Source organism: Entelurus aequoreus, linkage group LG01, assembly GCF_033978785.1.
Source record: "Entelurus aequoreus isolate RoL-2023_Sb linkage group LG01, RoL_Eaeq_v1.1, whole genome shotgun sequence".
Lineage (NCBI taxonomy): Eukaryota > Metazoa > Chordata > Actinopteri > Syngnathiformes > Syngnathidae > Entelurus > Entelurus aequoreus.
The window spans coordinates 67039724-67061645 of NC_084731.1; the positions used below are offsets into that span (position 1 = coordinate 67039724).

Below are 21922 nucleotides of genomic sequence, written 5' to 3' on the forward strand. Positions count from 1 at the left end.
GCCCGTAAGGACCAGATGAGTTGCCCGCTGGCCTGTTCTAAAAATAGCTCAAATAGCAGCACTGTAGCAGCGAACAGCTGTCTCGTCAGCTGATGCGCGAGCGCGTAACTGTGGCTGCTTGGCAACCAGCCAAACCCCACTTAATAAAATTATATTTTATTTTAGAGCACATCCACATCCCTATTCACCTAGGCAACCCCAGGAAATGTATATAATTCGGCATTATTATCAGTTTACGTTCACGCGCAGGTATAACGCGGCGCGCTCCCGTCTCGTCTGCTGGTGCGCGAGTCCGGTAATTAGACAGCTGTGTCAAATCAAGGAGTACAAAAGACGCCAGCGCAGATTGGAGAAAGGTTTGGTTCATTACAGATAACACAGTTTTGCCAAAAGTGTACCAAAACCAAAAGCTGAACGGACAGCCGGTAAGATTGCACTTTATTTCTCTTTGTGGGTGTGGCGCACCTGTTGCGCTGGTGAGATGGGGGGGGGGGGGGGGCGGGGGAGTTGTGTGCATGTAGCGTGCTTAGTCTGGAGGCTAAATACACACAGTGTTTTGTGTAACTGTTGTTTAGTAAGGAAGTGTTGATATTCTTTGCTTAGTTTGATAAATGTTGGAGCAGTTTGCTTCATCAGGAGGGTGAAGTCGCTCAACTTAAAGTGTTGGATTTAACCGTGTTGGATCATTGGCTGCTAGTGAGGGCATAGAAAAGGGGTATTTTTCTACCAGTAGACAGCGTTTAAGATTGAGTGTTTCACTGCTAAATTAATAATATATTTATATTGGATATGGATTTTAAATATGTATCTAAAATAGGTGGTTAATTGGTTAGGTATTTATGTATTTGCATATTGGGTTTTCTGATACATTTATCTATTGTGTTTCTGGTGTTAAATGTATTTTATATGTATCTTGGTGCATTTATGTTGAGACAATTTATTTAAAATCTGAATTAACTTAAAGGGAAAATATTAATCAATTTTCTTGCACTTGCTTAATTGTTAAGTGTTTGATAGCCTAATTAATAATTGTAAATTATGGGATTGATAATTGATTGATTTTTTACAGCATGTTAATCTTGTGGTGTTTTGTCCTTAAAGGTTTTTCACCTACTAAAGAAGCTAAAGGCTACTAAAGACAGCTAATGACAGCTAAAGAAACTAAGTCTACTAACTAAGTCTACTAACACTGCTAAAAAGACTAAAGAAGAAAAAAGAAGCTGTTTCTTCGTTGGGAAAAACTGTTGCAAACTAAAGGAAAATAAAAGGAAAAAAGCAACTACGGTCTGGTCTTTTGAGTGAAATCCAGAAGCCACATTCAACATTGGTACATCCCTTCATGTGTGGGATAAGCACAGTGAAAAAAGCAAAACACTTGACAAGCACTTACCAGTGAGCTGCCTCTATTTTTTAAATGTTATTTATTTACTAGCAAGCTGGTCTCGCTTTGCTCGACATTTTTAATTCTAAGAGAGACAAAACTAAAAAAAAATTTAAAAATCCAAGAAAATATTTTAAAGACTTGGTCTTCACTAACTGACAAAGAAACAGATAACAGATTTGGTGTCCAGTTCAAAGTGTGACATGATTTATTTAAAAATTTGAGAGTTGACTTTTGTATTTTACATGAGTTATTATTTGTACAAACATGGTGCAAAGTAATTCATGATTTGTTAAAAAATGTTAGTGGCTAGCTAGTTAAAATGGGGTATTGTGATTTCACAAGACTTTCTTAAAAGTGATCATTTGAAAATGTTCAATTTGAAAAATGTGCACTTGGAGAAAATATAAAAATAAAGTGTTGCATATTGATATTTATCTTTTTCTATATATATTTATTGTGAGAAATCATTAAGATGATCAGTGTTTCCACAAAGATACCCCGCCTTCCGCCCGATTGTAGCTGAGATAGGCTCCAGCGCCCCCCGCGACCCCGAAAGGAATAAGCGGTAGAAAATGGATGCATTAATAATAACAGAGTTAAAGGGAAAGTTGAGCAAATTGGCTATTTCTGGCAATTTATTCAAGTGTGTATCAAACTGGTAGCCCTTTGCATTAATCAGTACCCAAGAAGTAGCTCTTGGTTTCGAAAAGGTTGGTGACCCCTGGTCTACAGTATTCCACGAGTCCCATGGTCTACAGTACGTTGCATCATTTAGAGGCTAAAAAAGTAAGTATATTTGATGACATTTCAACTGAGTGTTTATTCATCATTTGAAAATAATGTTTTTTGTGGAATCACTAATATAATATGCTTAGTGTCAACATGCTATAGTTGTGTTTGCTAACTATGCTAAAAACTCACTCCTGTCACTTTCAGACTTGTGACTCAGTGAGTCATCTTTATTTTAGGAACTTTGCATTCAAATTAAATAAAGTTGCCTGAAATTGGCTAATACACATTTTGAATGGTTCAATGTGGGTATCATCAGACTTAGAGTTGGGGAAAAAAACGACCGACATTTAGGTTGCAACAAGTAAATGGTGGCTACTTGTCCAGGGTGTACCCCGCCTTCCGCCCATGTGCAGCTGGGATAGGCTCCAGCAACCCCCGCTACCCCAAAAGGGACAAGCGGTAGAAATGGATGGATGGATGGACAAGTAAATGGCACTGATTGGCTGGAATGTTTGCATTCTATTCAAAGAGTATTTTATTAGGAACACTGTCTGACCGACCAGATCAGACCCGACAAAAAGACTAAGTGAAATCAACACAAACACAATCTGATCATAAAAAGACTAAGTTAAATCAACACAAACACAATCTGATCATAAAAAGACTAAGTGAAATCAACACGAAGACAATCTCATCATAAAAAGACTAAGTAAAATCAACACAAAAGACAATCTGGTCATAAAAAGGTCTGGAATCCTTCATGTTTAGTTGACACGGAAGGCCTATTTTGGCCACTGGGGGATTTGAAAGATGTTTTCTACATTATTCCCTCACTTTCCAGGCTCCTTTTCACATTTCAGGCTGATTATCTGGGATAGGTGAGGAGATACGCAGGATTAAAAGCCGTGACGCAGGAAGTAATCCAGACGCTTGGCGCCAGACAGATATCTGGAGAGCACTTTCATCCGCCAATAAACGGACGCAAGCTTTTAAAGTCATGCAGGGAAAAACCAAATCTAAGGTGGCAACAAAAGCACTATTTAGTAATCCTTGATTGATTGGTTCCTATTGGACTACAGGTGTTCTATAAACATGATTTGGTTCTAAGAGACAGAAGTTGCCATTCCAACTGCTAATGAAACACTTTAGTAGCTGGAAGTGATTCATTTCACATTTATTAGTGTGAACAGCATAAGTGAGGACATATGTACGTAAGCCATACGTACATATGTCCTCACTTAAATTGTGTGAGTGTGGCTTACATACGTATGTAAGCCACACTCACACAATTTAAGGAGAAATAAATATTTTAACATATTTTAGCCACACTGGACTATAAACCACAGATATATGCCGGTAGCAAAGATTTTGCAAATAGATACCGTGTTTCCTGCAACACGGCAGTAAAACGGCTGATCAAACAAAACGGAAGTCATGGTCATGGACCCACTAGCTGCGCAAGCTAGCTCTCCAATCAGTTAAACAGACTCAATAACTCCACTGTGACATTTTGGTGAATTTACGAAACTGAAACAAGACAAAATGAATGTAATTGTAAGTTAATAATACTAACACAGACACGTGCTAACGACGCTAATAAATATGCATGAAAACACTCCTAAAGACATCACACATGGGACGGTCTAGCAAGTAAGAGTTGTTTTAATTATATTGGAGTGAAGACTCCTTTGGAGTGTTAACGCTATGGACGGTTGTACTTCCGGTTTAAGGCACAAAACAGGAAGTACATTTTCAACCCGCCGCACCTACACAGCACAGACATTAAACACCTTTTCAGTGTCTCTGTCGGTGTTGCATGAACACTTTCTGAATACAAATCAATATTGTTTATTGTTTATTGAATGGATCCCCATTAGCTGACGCCAAGGCGATTGCTAGTCTTCCTGGGGTCCATATAGGAGCATACAAAATAAAAATACAAAGAATACGTGCATTACCAAACATTATACAAAGGAGAAATACAACATAAAATAAAAACGCTAGTTAAACCCAGTATTAAAAATTGACCTCATGTGGGCAGCTGCAATAGGTGTATCTTCAAAGCTGTCTTGAATGACAATTTACTTTGTGAGAGATTAATGTGTGATGGCAACCGATTCCAGAATTATATACATCTGTACATGGAATATGGAAGTCACCCCCTGGGGTGATTTTGAACCGTTTTTGGTTTTTTTCCACATTTTGGCTTGTTCTTCCCGGGTAACCTGTGACTCATCCCGGGGGGGGGGGATTTTTGACTTTTTTCACATTTGGGCTTGGCCATTTCCCAATAAAAATCTACAAATTAGCCTCACTGGTTCAAAGCTTGTAGTGCTTAGCCCAAAGTGAGAAGTAAGCTGGAGCCTATCCCAGGTGACTTTGGGGAAAAGACTAACAACTATTGACAACTTCATGTCTCTACAGTATATTCTCAGAGTACCTGGAGAAAATCTGCACACGCACATGCAAACTCCAAACGGGGATTCTAACCCAGATCTCCTCACTGTGCGGCCTACATGCTAACATATGTGTTTTAAGAGCTGTGCTGGACAATGGCTTGACAGCCTGTGGCTTTTAGCTCATCGGCTAGCCCTGCTCCAATAAATCTTAATCCGTGAGGATTTGGTGCAGGGTTGGACACGCATCATTTTGGTGCCGTGACCCGGATGAGAGTGAAGTTTAAGTGGGTGAGTTTAGTGGACGCCAGCTTGGCAGAACGTTGTGTAAAAATCTCTCTTCTTAACATAAGAGCTGTGCTGGACAATGGCCAGTGGCTTTCAGTTCGTTGGCTAGCACTGCTCCAATAACTCTCAATCAGTGGCAATTTGGGGACTCGTGGTGGAATCCCTGGCATGATGCAGGAATAGAGATGCATTGCAAATGGTGCCAAGACCCGGATGAGAGTGAGGTTTAAGTGGGCCAGTTTAAAGGATGCCAGCTAGTAGGGCTGGCTGATATGGAGAAATTTGGTATCGATTCGATACCAAGTAAATACAAGGCCAGTACTGATACCGGTGCTCATGATCATTGAATCATTTTGTGCATTTTCCTCTCGTTAGCAAATCATGAGATCACTGGAAAATATAAATAATGTTATAACTTAATACAACGATGAAATAGTAAAAGAACAAATAACTCCCGTTTCCGAATTTTTGACATAGTCAATTATGCAGTCACACAAATATTTTATTGTTATATGGGGAAAAAAACGTAAAAATGTAAGAAAAAAAAGAAGCAAAAATTTGAACATAATTAGAAAAAGCAGAATTTTTTTAAACTAATATTTAATAATAATATATTTAGTCACCTATAAACATGTCTTTAAATATATATAATTTTTCTGTTTATAACTTTGTTTTTTAAATAAAAACATATCAATATGGCGCCCCCATTCTTGACTTTTCAGTATGCGACAACATCATTTTCAAAGCCTCTTCTGCTTTGGGAAAATAAAACAAGATGTATTTTTTCTAATGATACTGGCGACCATGTGGGCTGAAACTTGAAGTGATAACGATCCAGCAGGTTGGACAACTTTCAGATGCAGATATAAACCATGGTTCTGCTCCACTGACACGCAGTCATGTGCGATACCAACGATTTTCTCTCAAGGCTGGTATCAGTGATACTGAGCCCATACCGATACTTTGTGCAAATGTCTGCTAAAACTTCAAAAGTTGTGTATTTTCAAATAACATATCTAAAAAACAACAGTGAAAATTGAAAAAAAAAAAATAATAATAATAATAATGAAAACTAATAATAATAATATACATTGTTGCCTATAAACACAATGTTTTGTCTTTAAATATATATATATATAATCTGTTTTTTTAAATAAAAAATATCAAAATGGTGTTGTGAACGACATCGTGGATGTAACATCAATGTACAAACAATCATTCACACACAGCACATCTCATCTGTTGTGAACGACATCATGGATGTAACATCAATGTACAAACAATCATACACACACAACACATCTCATCTGTTGTGTTGTTGTGAACGACATCATGGATGTACAAACAATCATACACACACAACACATATCATCTGTTGTGTTGTTGTGAACGACATCATGCATGTAACAATATACAAACAATCATACACACACAACACATCTCATTTGTTGTGTTGTTGTGAACGACATCATGGATGTAACATCAATGTACAAACAATCATACACACACAACACATCTCATCTGTTGTGTTGTTGTGAACGACATCATGGATGTAACATCAATGTACAAACAATCATACACACACAACACATGTCATCTGTTGTGTTGTTGTGAACGACATCATGCATGTAACATTAATGTACAAACAATCATACACACAACAAATCTCATCTGTTGTGTTGTTGTGAAGGACATCATGCATGTAACATCAATGTACAAACAGTCATACAAACAAAACACATGTCATCTGTTGTGTTGTTGTGAACGACATCGTGGATGTAACATTAGTGTACAAACGATCATAAACACACAACACATCTCATCTGTTGTGTTGTTGTGAACGACATCATGGATGTACAAACCCTGTTTCCATATGAGTTGGAAAATTGTGTTAGATGTAAATATAAACGGAATACAATAATTTGCAAATCCTTTTCAACCCATATTCAATTGAATGCACTACAAAGACAACATATTTGTTGTTCAAACTCATAAACTTTATTTTTTTTTATGCAAATAATAATTAACTTAGAATTTCATGGCTGCAACACGTGCCAAAGTAGTTGGGAAAGGGCATGTTCACCGCTGTGTTACATGGCCTTTCCTTTTAACAACACTAAGTAAACGTTTGGGAACTGAGGAGACACATTTTTTAAGCTTCTCAGGTGGAATTCTTTCCCATTCTTGCTTGATGTACAGCTTAAGTTGTTCAACAGTCCGGGGGTCTCCGTTGTGGTATTTTAGGCTTCATAATGCGCCACACATTTTCAATGGGAGACAGGTCTGGACTACAGGCAGGCCAGTCTAGTACCCGCACTCTTTTACAATGAAGCCACGTTGATGTAACACGTGGCTTGGCATTGTCTTGCTGAAATAAGCAGGGGCGTCCATGGTAACGTTGCTTGGATGGCAACATATGTTGCTCCAAAACCTGTATGTACATTTCAGCATTAATGGCGCCTTCACAGATGTGTAAGTTACCCATGTCTTGGGCACTAATACACCCCCATTGCATCACAGATGCTGGCTTTTCAACTTTGCGCCTATAACAATCCGGATGGTTCTTTTCCTCTTTGGTCCGGAGGACACGACGTCCACAGTTTCCAAAAACAATTTGAAATGTGGACTCGTCAGACCACAGAACACTTTTCCACTTTGTATCAGTACATCTTAGATGAGCTCAGGCCCAGCGAAGCCGACGGCGTTTCTGGGTGTTGTTGATAAACGGTTTTCGCCTTGCAAAGGAGAGTTTTAACTTGCACTTACAGATGTAGCGACCAACTGTAGTTACTGACAGTGGGTTTTTGAAGTGTTCCTGAGCCTATGTGGTGATATCCTTTACACACTGATATCGCTTGTTGATGCAGTACAGCCTGAGGGATCGAAGGTCACGGGCTTAGCTGCTTAGGTGCAGTGATTTCTCCAGATTCTCTGAACCCTTTGATGATATTACGGACCGTAGATGGTGAAATCCCTAAATTCCTTGCAATAGCTGGTTGAGAAAGGTTTTTCTTAAACTGTTCAACAATTTGCTCACGCATTTGTTGACAAAGTGGTGACCCTCGCCCCATCCTTGTTTGTGAATGACTGAGCATTTTATGGAATCTACTTTTATACCCAATCATGGCACCCACCTGTTCCCAATTTGCCTGTACACCTGTGGGATGTTCCAAATAAGTGTTTGATGAGCATTCCTCAACTTTATCAGTATTTATTGTCACCTTTCCCAACTTCTTTGTCACGTGTTGCTGGCATCAAATTCTAAAGTTAATGATTATTTGCAAAAAAAAAAAGTTTATCAGTTTGAACATCAAATATGTTGTCTTTGTAGCATATTCAACTGAATATGGTTTGAAAAGGATTTGCAAATCATTGTATTCCGTTTATATTTACATCTAACACAATTTCCCAACTCATATGGAAACGGGTTTGTAACATCAATGTACAAACAACAGTCGCAACCTGACAAACTCTTTTGTGTTTTTTAACAAGCTCAAGTGAGTCGCCTCTTTACTCGTCCAGCTGAGAACATGCCCTACACCACCAAAATACCAAATACCCTAGTTTTTCAGACTATAAGCCACACCGGTATATAAACTGCACCCACTAAATTCTAGAAGAAAAGCAATATATTTTCACATATCAACAACAGCACAGCACACTTCCCCCTTCACAATAAGAGCACGGTGCGCCAAATCCGGTCTGACTGCGTCAACAAAATAAAGGTTGAATAAATGCCTTGCTCAAGTACAATGTACTAAATACTGGTCAAAACTGTAGTAAACAAATAAATGTTAGGATTTTTGCATTTCATGAACAAACATTGTATTATATTTTATGTTACACAAAGAGCGCACACTGTGGTGGTAAAATAAGTGTAAAAGGTAAAAAAAAAAACTGAATAAAAAACAATTACAATGAAACAACTGATTTTTTTGTTTTTTTTACAACAAAACATTTAAATGTTTTGTTATTGCTTTTATTATTTTACATGTTGTGGTTTATTAATTACTCATTTATATCCAGGTTTTAAAAAATATATATTTACAGTTGAGTTTTGGTGGTACAAAAAATTATTTAAATTGTGTAATTAATCGTGATTATAATATCAATCACATTTTTTTGTTGTTGCCACAATCGTCTGCTCAAAATCCAACTAGTCTGAAACGTTGCATGCAATGAAATACTATCTAAATAATCTGAATCTCTGCATGGCAATGGAACAAAAGCGAGCCGTGGTGAAGAAAATGAAGCCAGATGACAGCAGGTGGGGACCAAGGCACAAACATATGAGGGGCCGTTAGGGACATTATTCAGAATTACCTCTTACATACACTACTGAAATGCTCTCACATAAACAACTGACATCTTTTTCTTCTATACACACTACTGAAATGTTCTCACAAACACTACTGAAATGCTCTCACATAAACAACTGAAATGTTTTTCTCTCACACACCCTACTGAAATGCTCTTATAAACACTACTGAAATGCTCTTACATATACTACTGAAATGCTCTTATAAACACTACTGAAATGCTCTTACATACATTACTGAAATGCTCTTACATACACTACTGAAACAATCTTATAAACACTACTGAAACACTCTTACATACACTACTGAAACACTCTTATAAACACTACTGAAACACTCTTATAAACACTACTGAAACACTCTTATAAACACTACTGAAACATTCTTACACACATTACTGAAACACTCTTATAATCACTACTGAAATGTTTTTCTCTCACGCACACACACACACACCTGGAATTATTTTTCACTAGTATGTATAAACGGATTTCACCTGTGTGTGTGTGTGTGCTTTTTACACGTGCGTGTGAGAGACAACAATTTCAGTAGTATGTGTGCAAATATTTCAGTTATGTGTATGAGCGCATCTTACCACTGTGTGTAAGAGCATCTTACTAATGTGTGTGAGCGATGTTGCATTCCGGTTCCGGTCACCAATAATCCCCGACCCCTTATCTAGTCAATAGAAAAGCGCTAAATAAAAGTAATCCATTATCATTAGTATTTGATCAGCTACTGACGTACCACGACGTTACTCACATTTCGACATGTTACTATTGTAGCTCACTACAATGCCATGTCGCCTTACATTTCGTGGGATTCAACAATAATTTAGAAATAAATAATGTCTAATTATCTTTTCCTCCTTTTGCCTCGATGTCCATGAGCTGAAACGTTGCATGTGTGCGGTGCACACTCGCAATGGAACATTTGCTCCAGGCTGCTTGGCTGTCGAGAGGAGAAAGGCACCGCTGTGTGGCCGCTCAGGTGCCGCGCCCTGCAGGGGCGACCCATGGCGGCAGTCCGACCCTTGTTGCATTGAAAGTGTTCCTATATTCTCCGCTGAAGCCCTCAAATTATGAAGTGGAGCTCCCGCCTCGGTTAAGCTACTTGTTGGGAGACATTTTGTCCACAACTTGGCTTTAAAATTTTTTTTTAAAAACTTGTCTGAAAAGGGGCGGGGATTATTGGTGACCGGAATCGGAATGCACCATCGCTCACACACACTAGTAAGATGCTCTTACACACACTGGTAAGATGCTCTTACACACAGTGGTAAGATGCGCTCATACACATAACTAAAATCTTTGAACACATACTACTGAAATTGTTGTCTCTCACACGCACGTGTAAAAAGCACACACACACACAGGTGAAATCCGTTTATACATACTAGTGAAAAATAATTCCAGGTGTGTGTGTGTGTGTGTGTGTGTGTGTGTGTGTGTGTGTGTGTGTGTGTGTGTGTGTGTGTGTGTGTGTGTGTGTGTGTGTGTGTGTGTGTGCGTGAGAGAAAAACATTTCAGTAGTGTTTATAAGAGTGTTTCAGTAGTGTATGTAAGAATGTTTCAGTAGTGTTTATAAGAGTGTTTCAGTAGTGTATGTAAGAGTGTTTCAGTAGTGTTTATAAGAGTGTTTCAGTAGTGTATGTAAGAGCATTTCAGTAGTGTATGTAAGAGCATTTCAGTAGTGTTTATAAGAGTGTTTCAGTACTGTATGTAAGAGCATTTCAGTAGTGTTTATAAGAGCATTTCAGTAGTGTATGTAAGAGCATTTCAGTAGTGTTTATAAGAGCATTTCAGTAGTGTTTATAAGAGCGTTTCAGTAGTGTTTATAAGAGTGTTTCAGTAGTGTTTACAAGAGTGTTTTAGTAGTGTATGTAAGAGCATTTCAGTAGTGTTTATAATCAATCAATCAATCAATGTTTATTTATATAGCCCTAAATCACAAAAGTCTCAAAGGGCTGCACAAGCCACAACGACATCCTCGGCACAGAGCCCACACAAGGGACGTCGATGTGAATGACTATGAGAAACCTTGGAGGGGACCGCATATGTGGGTAACCCCCCCTCTAAGTACAGTCCCTAGTGGATCCACATAACAGTGAGAGTCCAGTCCATAGTGGGGCCAGCAGGAGACCATCTCGAGCGGAGACAGGTCAGTAGCGCAGAGACGTCCCCAACCGATGCACAGACGAGCGGTCCACCCCGGGTCCCAACTCTGGACAGCCAGCATCTCATCCATGGTCACCGGAACCGGAATAACCCGGCGAGGGGGCAAAGGAGAAAAGAAAACGGCAGATCAACTGGTCTAAAAAAGAGGGGTCTATTTAAAGGCTAGAGTATACAAATGAGTTTTAAGATGGGACTTAAATGCTTCTACTGAGGTAGCATCTCTAACTTTTACCGGGAGGGCATTCCATAGTACTGGAGCCCGAACAGAAAACGCTCTATAGCCCGCAGACTTTTTTTGGGCTCTGGGAATCACTAATAAGCCGGAGTTCTTTGAACGCAGATTTCTTGCCGGGACATATGGTACAATACAGTCAGCAAGATAGGCTGGAGCTAGACCGTGTAGTAAAACCTTAAAGTCGCATCTTAAGTGCACAGGAAGCCAGTGCAGGTGAGCCAGTATAGGCGTAATATGATCAAACTTTCTTGTTCTTGTCAAAAGTCTAGCAGCCGCATTTTGTACCAACTGTAATCTTTTAATGCTAGACATAGGGAGACCCGAAAATAATATGTTACAGTAATCGAGACGAGACGTAACGAACGCATGAATAATGATCTCAGCGTCGCTAGTGGACAAAATGGAACGAATTTTAGCGATATTACGGAGATGAAAGAAGGCCGTTTTAGTAACACTCTTAATGTGTGACTCAAACGAGAGAGTTGGGTCGAAATAATACCCAGATTCTTTACCGAGTCGGCTTGTTTAATTGTTTGGTTGTCAAATGTTAAAGTGGTATTATTAAATAGATGTCGGTGTTGAGCAGGACCGATAATCAGCATTTCCGTTTTCTTAGCGTTGAATTTCAAAAAGTTAGCGGACATCCATTGTTTAATTTCATTAAGACACGCCTCCAGCTGACTACAATCCGGCGTGTTGGTCAGCTTTAGGGGCATGTAGGGTTGGGTGTCATCAGCATAACAGTGTAACCGTATTTGCGTATGATGTCGCCTAGCGGCAGCATGTACATACTACAGAGTGCAGGGCCAAGAACCGAACCCTGGGGGACTCCGCACGTTACCTTGACATAGTCCGAGGTCACATTGTTATGGGAGACGCACTGCATTTTGTCAGTAAGATAAGAGTTAAACCATGACAAGGCTAAGTCTGACATACCAATACGTGTTTTGATACGCTCTAATAAAATATTATGATCGACGGTATCGAAAGCAGCGCTAAGATCAAGAAGCAGCAACATAGATGACGCATCAGAATCCATCGTTAGCAATAGATCATTTGTCATTTTTGCGAGGGCTGTCTCCGTAGAGTGATCTGCCCTGAAACCGGATTGAAAAGTTTCACAGAGATTGTTAGACGCTAAGTGTTCATTTAGCTGCTGTGCAACAATTTTTTCGAGGATTTTCGAGATAATCGGAAGGTGGGACACTGGCCGGTAGTTTACCATAAGGTCAGGATCTTTATAGCATTTCAGTAGTGTATGTAAGAGCATTTCAGTAGTGTTTATAAGAGTGTTTCAGTAGTGTATGTAAGAGCATTTCAGTAGTGTTTATAAGAGTGTTTCAGTAGTGTATGTAAGAGCATTTCAGTAGTGTTTATAAGAGCATTTCAGTAGGGTGTGTGAGAGAAAAGCATTTCAGTTGTTTATGTGAGAGCATTTCAGTAGTGTATGTAAGAGCATTTCAGTAGTGTATGTGAGAACATTTCAGTAGTGTGTATAAAAGAAAAAGATTTCTGTTGTTTATGTGAGAGCATTTCAGTAGTGTATGTAAGAGGTAATTCTGAATAATGTCCCTAACGGCCCCTCATACAAACACTCCTTTATGCACACTCAGTCATGCAGAACAAAATGAAAGATGGAGGTGGCACAAGTCAAGACCTGCTGGGAGTATTCTTATCATTGGTTCTCCTGAAATGACACAACAAGCAGAGCCATGGAGAAGGAATATATCAAACATTCCAACCTCTGCAGTCACAGACCACCTCCTCTTTAGTTGGCTGACCTGATGCATGCAAGCATCCAAGATGTGGGAAGCCGGATATGAGAAACCAGGATGTGTTCAAGTCATGACAGAAGGACTTTCCTTCAGTCCAGTTGAGCAGTGACTTGGTTCTGTACGGTATGGTGGGGACCACAGGGTCTTACAGGACTGGGACTTTCCCCCCAGCACAATGCCAGATGGCTGCGCTGGACTTGACTTTGGGCTGGATCCAAGTCATAAACCACAGGCCATGTTGAACACATCAGTCAGAAGAAGACACGTGACAATGGAGAGGAACCGGGGAGACACATTTGATCCTAGAGCAGACTATGCTGGTGCAAAGTGGAGAACATAGACTAACATTAACACTATTGGCAATACTTCCAGTCTAGTCTTGTCCTCATACCAATATTTTAGTACCACCACCAAAATGTATTTCCATATTTTTCAGTACTTTGATACTTTTCTAAATAAAGGGGAGCACAAAAAATGTCATTATTGTCTTTATTGTAACAAAAAATCTTAGGGTACATGAAACATATGTTTATTATTGTAATTTAGTCCTTAAATAAAATAGTGAACATGCTAGACAACTTGTCCTTTAGTAGTAAGTAAACAAACAAAGACTCCTAATTAGTCTGCTGACGTATGCAGTAACATATTGTGTCATTTATCTACCTATTATTTTGTCTACATTATGAGGAACAAACTGTAAAAATTGATTATTAATCTACTTGTTCATTTACTGTTAATATCTGCTTATTTTCTGTTTTAACATGTTCTATCTACACTTCTGTTAAAATGTAATAAGCACTTATTCTTCTCTTCTTTGATACTTGACATTAGTTTTGGATGATAACACACATTTAGGTATCGATCCGATACCAAGTAGTTACAGGATCATACATTGGTCATATTCAAAGTCCTCAAGATGGTTACTTGCTGTCACTCACAAACATCTAAGGAATTTTCCAAATCTTCACAACAGTCACTAGGAGTGTGCTCTAAAAAAAAACAACTTCCTTCTCCGCCTCTTCCTGTGACCTTTCCTCCTCACTATCACCGAGTCTCTTTCATCCATTCCCATCACCCTCATCCCTCCACACACACTTCCACTAAAGATGGAAGCAACACACCAAACTACTTCTTGCACCTGGATGGAGGGCAGCGACACACCACCCTGGTCAAACATCTGGACCATGCTGCAAGAACATGGTCACACCTTCATGCTGCAAGAACATGGTCACACCTTCATGCTGCAAGAACATGGCCACACCTCCATGCTGCAAGAACATGGTCACACCTCCATGCTGCAAGAACATGGTCACCTCCATGCTGCAAGAACATGGTCACACCTCCATGCTGCAAGAACATGGCCACACCTCCATGCTGCAAGAACATGGTCACACCTCCATGCTGCAAGAACATGGTCACACCTCCATGCTGCAAGAACATGGCCACACCTCCATGCTGCAAGAACATGGCCACACCTCCATGCTGCAAGAACATGGTCACTTCCATGCTGCAAGAACATGGTTACACCTCCATGCTGCAAGAACATGGTCACTTCCATGCTGCAAGAACATGGTTACACCTCCATGCTGCAAGAACATGGTCACACCTCCATGCTGCAAGAACATGGTAACACCTCCATGCTGCAAGAACATGGTCACACCTCCATGCTGCAAGAACCTTCTCATACATGCTGGGGACTACAGGGCCTTTTCTCTCTCACATACATACACAAACACACACACACACACACACACACACACACACACACACACACACACACACACACACACACACACACACGCACACACACACACACCTTGACATGTAAATATATAAGAGTGACAACACCACACATGGATTAATAAACATACTTATGAAGCCTTTAGCATCTTCATACATCACATGTTCACACCCTCACCACACCTTTACATTCCCACTGATCCACACAGACACACCTCATTTATCATTTACACGCATGATATTATCATTTACAAGCATGATGTATCATTTACACGCATGATATATCATTTACACACAGGATATATCATTTACACGCATTATATATCATTTACACGCATGATATTTCATTTACACGCATGATATTTCATTTACACGCATGATGTATTATTTACACACATGATATATCATTTACACACATGATATATCACATTATATATCATTTACACGCATGATATATCATTTATACGCATGGTATATCATTTACACGCATGAAATATAATTTCCATGCATGATATATCATTTACATGCATGATATATCATTTACACGCATGATATATCATTTACACACATGATATATCATTTACACGCATGATATATCATTTACACACATGATATATCATTTACACGCATGGTATATCATTTACACGCATGAAATATCATTTCCACGCATGATATATCATTTACACGCATGATATATCATTTACACGCATGATATATCATTTACCCACATGATATATCATTTACACGCATGATATATCATGTACACGTATGATATATCATATACACGCAAGATATATCATTTACATGCATGATATATCATTTACACGCATGATATATCATTTACACACATTATATATCACATTATATATCATTTACATGCATGATATATCATTTACACACATGATATATCATTTACACGCATGATATATCACATTATATATCATTTACACGCATGATATATCATTTATACGCATGGTATATCATTTACACGCATGAAATATAATTTCCATGCATGATATATCATTTACACGCATGATATATCATTTACACGCATGATATATCATTTACACGCATGATATATCATTTACACACATGATATATCATTTACACGCATGGTATATCATTTACACGCATGAAATATCATTTACACGCATGATGTATCATTTACACGCATGATATATCATTTACACACATGATATATCATTAACACACATTATATATCATTTACACACATGATATATCATTTACATGCATGATATATCATTTAAACGCATGATATATCATTTACACTCATGATATATTATTTACATGCATGACATATCATTTACACGCATGATATATCACATTATATATCATTTACACACATGATATATCATTTACACGCATGATATATCATTTACACGCATGATATATCATTTACACACATGATATATCATTTACACGCATGATGTACACGTATGATATATCATTTACACGCAAGATATATCATTTACGCGCAAGATATATCATTTACACGCATGATATATCATTTACACGCATTATATATCATTTACACACATTATATATCATTTACACACATGATATATCATTTACATGCATGATATATCATTTAAACGCATGATATATCATTTACACACATGATATATCATTTACACGCATTATATATCATTTACACACATGATATATCATTTACACACATGATATATCATTTACATGCATGATATATCATTTACACGCATGATATATCATTTACACGCATGATATATGCGTGTATATAAATGATAAATGATATATCATGTCCTGCGATGAGGTGGTGACTTGTCCAGGGTGTACCCCGCCTTCCGCCCGAATGCAGCTGAGATAGGCTCCATGCAGCACCCCCCGCGACCCCGAACGGGACAAGCGGTAGGAAATGGATGGATGGATGGATATATCATGTATATAAATGATAAATGATATATCATGTATCGCCTCTCTTCGTGGAACCACGATTTAAAAAAAGCAGGCAGCAGGAAGGAAATGAAAAGAAGAAGGTGTGTTTTACCTGAAGCGGGGAGAATCTTTGATACATTCTTCAAAGTCCACCGTCATGTTGCGTCTCGTCGTGTCGTCCACTCACACTTCCGGTGTCATCTCCCGCGCTCACCGAGGATGCGGAGGATCTGCCCGGTGACGAGATGGCTGATGCGGGGACTGGAGGGACTGCGACCCGACCAGGAGGAGGAAGAGGAGGAGGAAGATGAGGATGACGTCAATGAAGAGGCGCGGCGCCGACTAGCGGCGAGCTGCGGTACTGCGACCATTTGTTGTCTTGACCTTCACCTTGTTGTTCATCACAAACACCTTGTCGTTCATCACAAAACACCTTGTTGTTCATCACAAAACACCTTGTTGTTCATCACAAACACCCTGTTGTTCATCACAAACACCTTGTCGTTCATCACAGACACCTTGTCGTTCATCACAAACACCTTGTCGTTTATCACAAACACCTTGTCGTTTATCACAGACACCTTGTCATTTATCACAAACACCTTGTCGTTTATCACAAACACCTTGTCGTTCATCACAAACACCTTGTCGTTCATCACAAACACCATGTCGTTCATCACAAACACCTTGTTGTTCATCACAAACACCTTGTTGTTCATCACAAACACCTTGTCGTTTATCACAAACACCTTGTCGTTTATCACAAACACCTTGTTGTTCATCACAAACACCTTGTCGTTCATCACAAACACCATGTCGTTCATCACAAACACCTTGTTGTTCATCACAAACATCTTGTCGTTCATCACAAACACCATGTCGTTTATCACAAACACCTTGTCGTTCATCACAAACACCTTGTTGTTCATCACAAACACCTCGTCGTTTATCACAAACACCTTATTGTTCATCACAAACACCTTGTAGTTCATCACAAACACCTTGTCGTTTATCACAAACACCTTGTCGTTCATCACAAACACCTTGTCGTTTATCACAAACACCTTGTTGTTCATCACAAACACCTTGTCGTTTATCACAAACACCTTGTCGTTTATCACAAACACCTTGTCGTTTATCACAAACACCTTGTCGTTTATCACAAACACCTTGTCGTTTATCACAAACACCTTGTCGTTCATCACAAACACCTTGTTGTTCATCACAAACACCTTGTCGTTTATCACAAACACCTTGTTGTTCATCACAAACACCATGTTGTTCATCACAAACACCTTGTTGTTCATCACAAACACCTTGTTGTTCATCACAAACACCTTGTTGTTCATCACAAACACCTTGTTGTTCATCACAAACACCTTGTTGTTCATCACAAACACCTTGTTGTTCATCACAAAAGTGCTTCATTGACCATCATTTGTTGCTCACGCCCTATCAGCCTAATTGATCACTGTGATCAGCTGTTATAGATTAACTCAGCGTCCAGCCAATCAGAGGTGACCTTTTCCCTCTTCACTTCTGGTTACAGGGTTGTTGTTTTTTTAGTTTTTTTTTTAAATAAACTTTTATTTATAATATGGAACATTTACATACTAGCAAGAAATAATAATAAACAAAACAAGTACAAAAACAGTAAAAAAAAACAGCGCCAGGTGTTGCAACTTAATAAAGTAACTAAAATAGAATGCTAAATATATATATGTAACAAAATGTAAATATATAAATATGTAACAAAGTGTAAATATATATATATGTGTATGTGTAACAAAGCGTAAATATACAAATATGTAACAAAGTGTAAATATATATATATGTAACAAAGTGTAAATATATATATGTAACAAAGTGTAAATATATAAATATGTAACAAAGTGTAGATATATATAATATATGTAACAAAGTGTAAATATATATATATATGTAACAAAGTGTAAATATATATATAATATATATATATATATATATATATATATATATATATATATATATATATATATATATATATATATATATATATATATATATATATATATATATATATATATATGTGTGTGTGTGTGTGTGTGTGTGTGTGTGTGACAAAGTGTAAGTATCAGTGGCGTGCAGTCACTAGAGGCAGGGGAGGCACGGCCTCACGTGCCATCATGGAAAGAAAAAAAAAAGAAAAAGAAAAAAAATTAATTAAATTGTTATATGTATCCAGTGATTATACTAAAGTTATTTTCCATTTAACTTCACCAGTTTTAGATTATTTTTATTTTCACATTTGCCGTTCAAATACTGAGAAGAGACGGTGCGGTGATCAGCAGCCAGTTGAGGCACTTGTGCCTCACCATGGATTGCGACTCGGCTAACTGCTGGCTGGCCTGCTGTGCAGTGAGACCGTATTGCTATATGAACTATATTATACATTTCCATAGCTTAGTTAGCTGAGGTATATAATGTACAGTGTATTTTGTCAACAACTGTATGTGTGTAACGTATTTTTAGTGCTGAGCGATCATAAATCTGCTGCGGAGACACACTGTGTGAGGCTCGTATCATAACCCCGCCTCCTGGTGCCAAGCATCTGCGCCGCAGAATGCACTGCCCGACGGGAGCACCGCGGCCACACCAACCAAAGCCCACACCCAAACCCTCCACGTGCAAGACCGAATCCACCCAAAAAAAGTCACTTAACAAGAAGCCAAAAAGTGCAAAAACAACAATGCTCGCGCTGCAGGAGCCGTGAACGACCGCAGGGACACAACATTAGGTACACCTGCACTGCAGGTTCATATGTTTTTAAATTTGACTGTGATGATGCAGTCGTGCCTCACCAGACATTAACCTCACCGCACGCCACTGGTAAGTATATATATATATATATATATATATATATATATATATATATATATATATATATATATATATATATATATATATATATATATATATATATATATGTAACAAGGTGTAAATATATATATGTAACAAAGTGTAAATATATATATGTAACAAAGTGTAAATATAAATATATGTAACAAAGTATAAATATATATATGTAACAAAGTGTAAATATATATATATGTAACAAAGTGTAAATATATATATGTAACAAAGTATAAATATATATATGTAACAAAGTGTAAATATATATATGTAACAAAGTGTAAATATATATATGTAACAAAGTGTAAATATATATGTAACAAAGTGTAAATAGATATATGTAACAAAGTGTAAATATTTGTAACAAAGTGTAAATATATATATATATATATATATATATATATATATATATATAACAAAGTGTAAATATATATATATATATATATATATATATATATATATATATATATATATATATATATATATATATATATATATATATATATATATATATATATATATATATATATATATATATATATATATATGTATATGTAACAAAGTGTAAATATATATACATGTAACAAAATGTAAATATATATATATGTAACAAAGTGTAAAAATATATATACTCTGGCTCCCACACACACTGGGAGTCAAATGTATTGTACACACAAATTCACATATACTCACATACATACATACACACATACATAGGTACCTACGCTCCCACATACATATACAAATACAGTACATATTTACAAACTCAAAGTTCGTACATCCACACGCACATTCATTATACAAACATACACATACTGTACATATACATTCACTGTACAAACATACATATACACATACTGTACATATACACTCACTGTACAAACATATATACACATACTGTACATATACATTCACTGTACAAACACACATACTGTATACACATACTGTACATATACATTCACTGTACAAACACACACATACACATACTATACATATACATTCACTGTACAAACACACATATACACATACTGTACATATACATTCACTGTACAAACACAGATATACACATACTGTACATATACAAGTACATATGCACACATACACTCATGCACATAATCACGTTTCATCAAACATATATTAATGTTGTTGCCCTAGGGTAAACTGGGTATAACACATGGCACTCTGACAAAGCTTACCCTATTGTTACTATATCAATCTACAAGGTTAATGTACACTACCGTTCAAAAGTTTGGGGTCACCCAAACAATTTTGTGGAATAGCCTTCATTTCTAAGAACAAGAATAGACTGTTCGAGTTTCAGATGAAAGTTCTCTTTTTCTGGCCATTTTGAGCGTTTAATTGACCACACAAATGTGATGCTCCAGAAACTCAATCTGCTCAAAGGAAGGTCACTTTTGTAGCTTCTGTAACGAGCTAAACTGTTTTCAGATGTGTGAACATGATTGCACAAGGGTTTTCTAATCATCAATTAGCCTTCTGAGCCAATGAGCAAACACATTGTACCATTAGAACACTGGAGTGATAGTTGCTGGAAATGGGCCTCTATACACCTATGTAGATATTGCACCAAAAACCAGACATTTGCAGCTAGAATAGTCATTCACCACATTAGCAATGTATATAGTGTATTTCTTTAAAGTTAAGACTAGTTTAAAGTTATCTTCATTGAAAAGTACAGTGCTTTTCCTTCAAAAATAAGGACATTTCAATGTGACCCCAAACTTTTGAACGGTAGTGTAGGTTGCTTCTCTTTCTTCCCCTCGATTTTTTTGCATTCTTTCGTATCTCAAGTTATCATTACGTATATGTATTGTTGCATTTGAACAACTGTATTGTTGATAATAAAGGTAAAGTATTGGTATTGTTCATTATCAATAGCGCTATTTCTATTGGTATTTGTATTGCTCCATTTTTAGTGTAATAATGCTCATTGTCATTTCTGTATTATTTTTTATTTTCGCTAACTGCTTATTTGCTATTACTTTTACCATCATATTTGTACATGTCGTATTTGTTGATGTTGCTCTATTG

The 21922-nt window shown here is 37.5% G+C and overlaps 1 protein-coding gene across 1 annotated transcript in view; it reads right to left on the bottom strand.

Annotated features, from left to right (window-relative positions):
- LOC133655989 (arf-GAP with coiled-coil, ANK repeat and PH domain-containing protein 3-like) overlaps positions 1 to 17244 on the bottom strand; it is a 151453-nt gene extending 134209 nt beyond the window's left edge. Inside the window, exon 1 of the mRNA XM_062056701.1 lies at positions 17091 to 17244. Within this exon, the coding sequence (XP_061912685.1) occupies positions 17091 to 17137 (47 nt within the window). The 5' untranslated portion in view covers positions 17138 to 17244. The remainder of the gene's footprint in view (positions 1 to 17090) is intronic.
- Positions 17245 to 21922: the final 4678 nt, after the last annotated feature.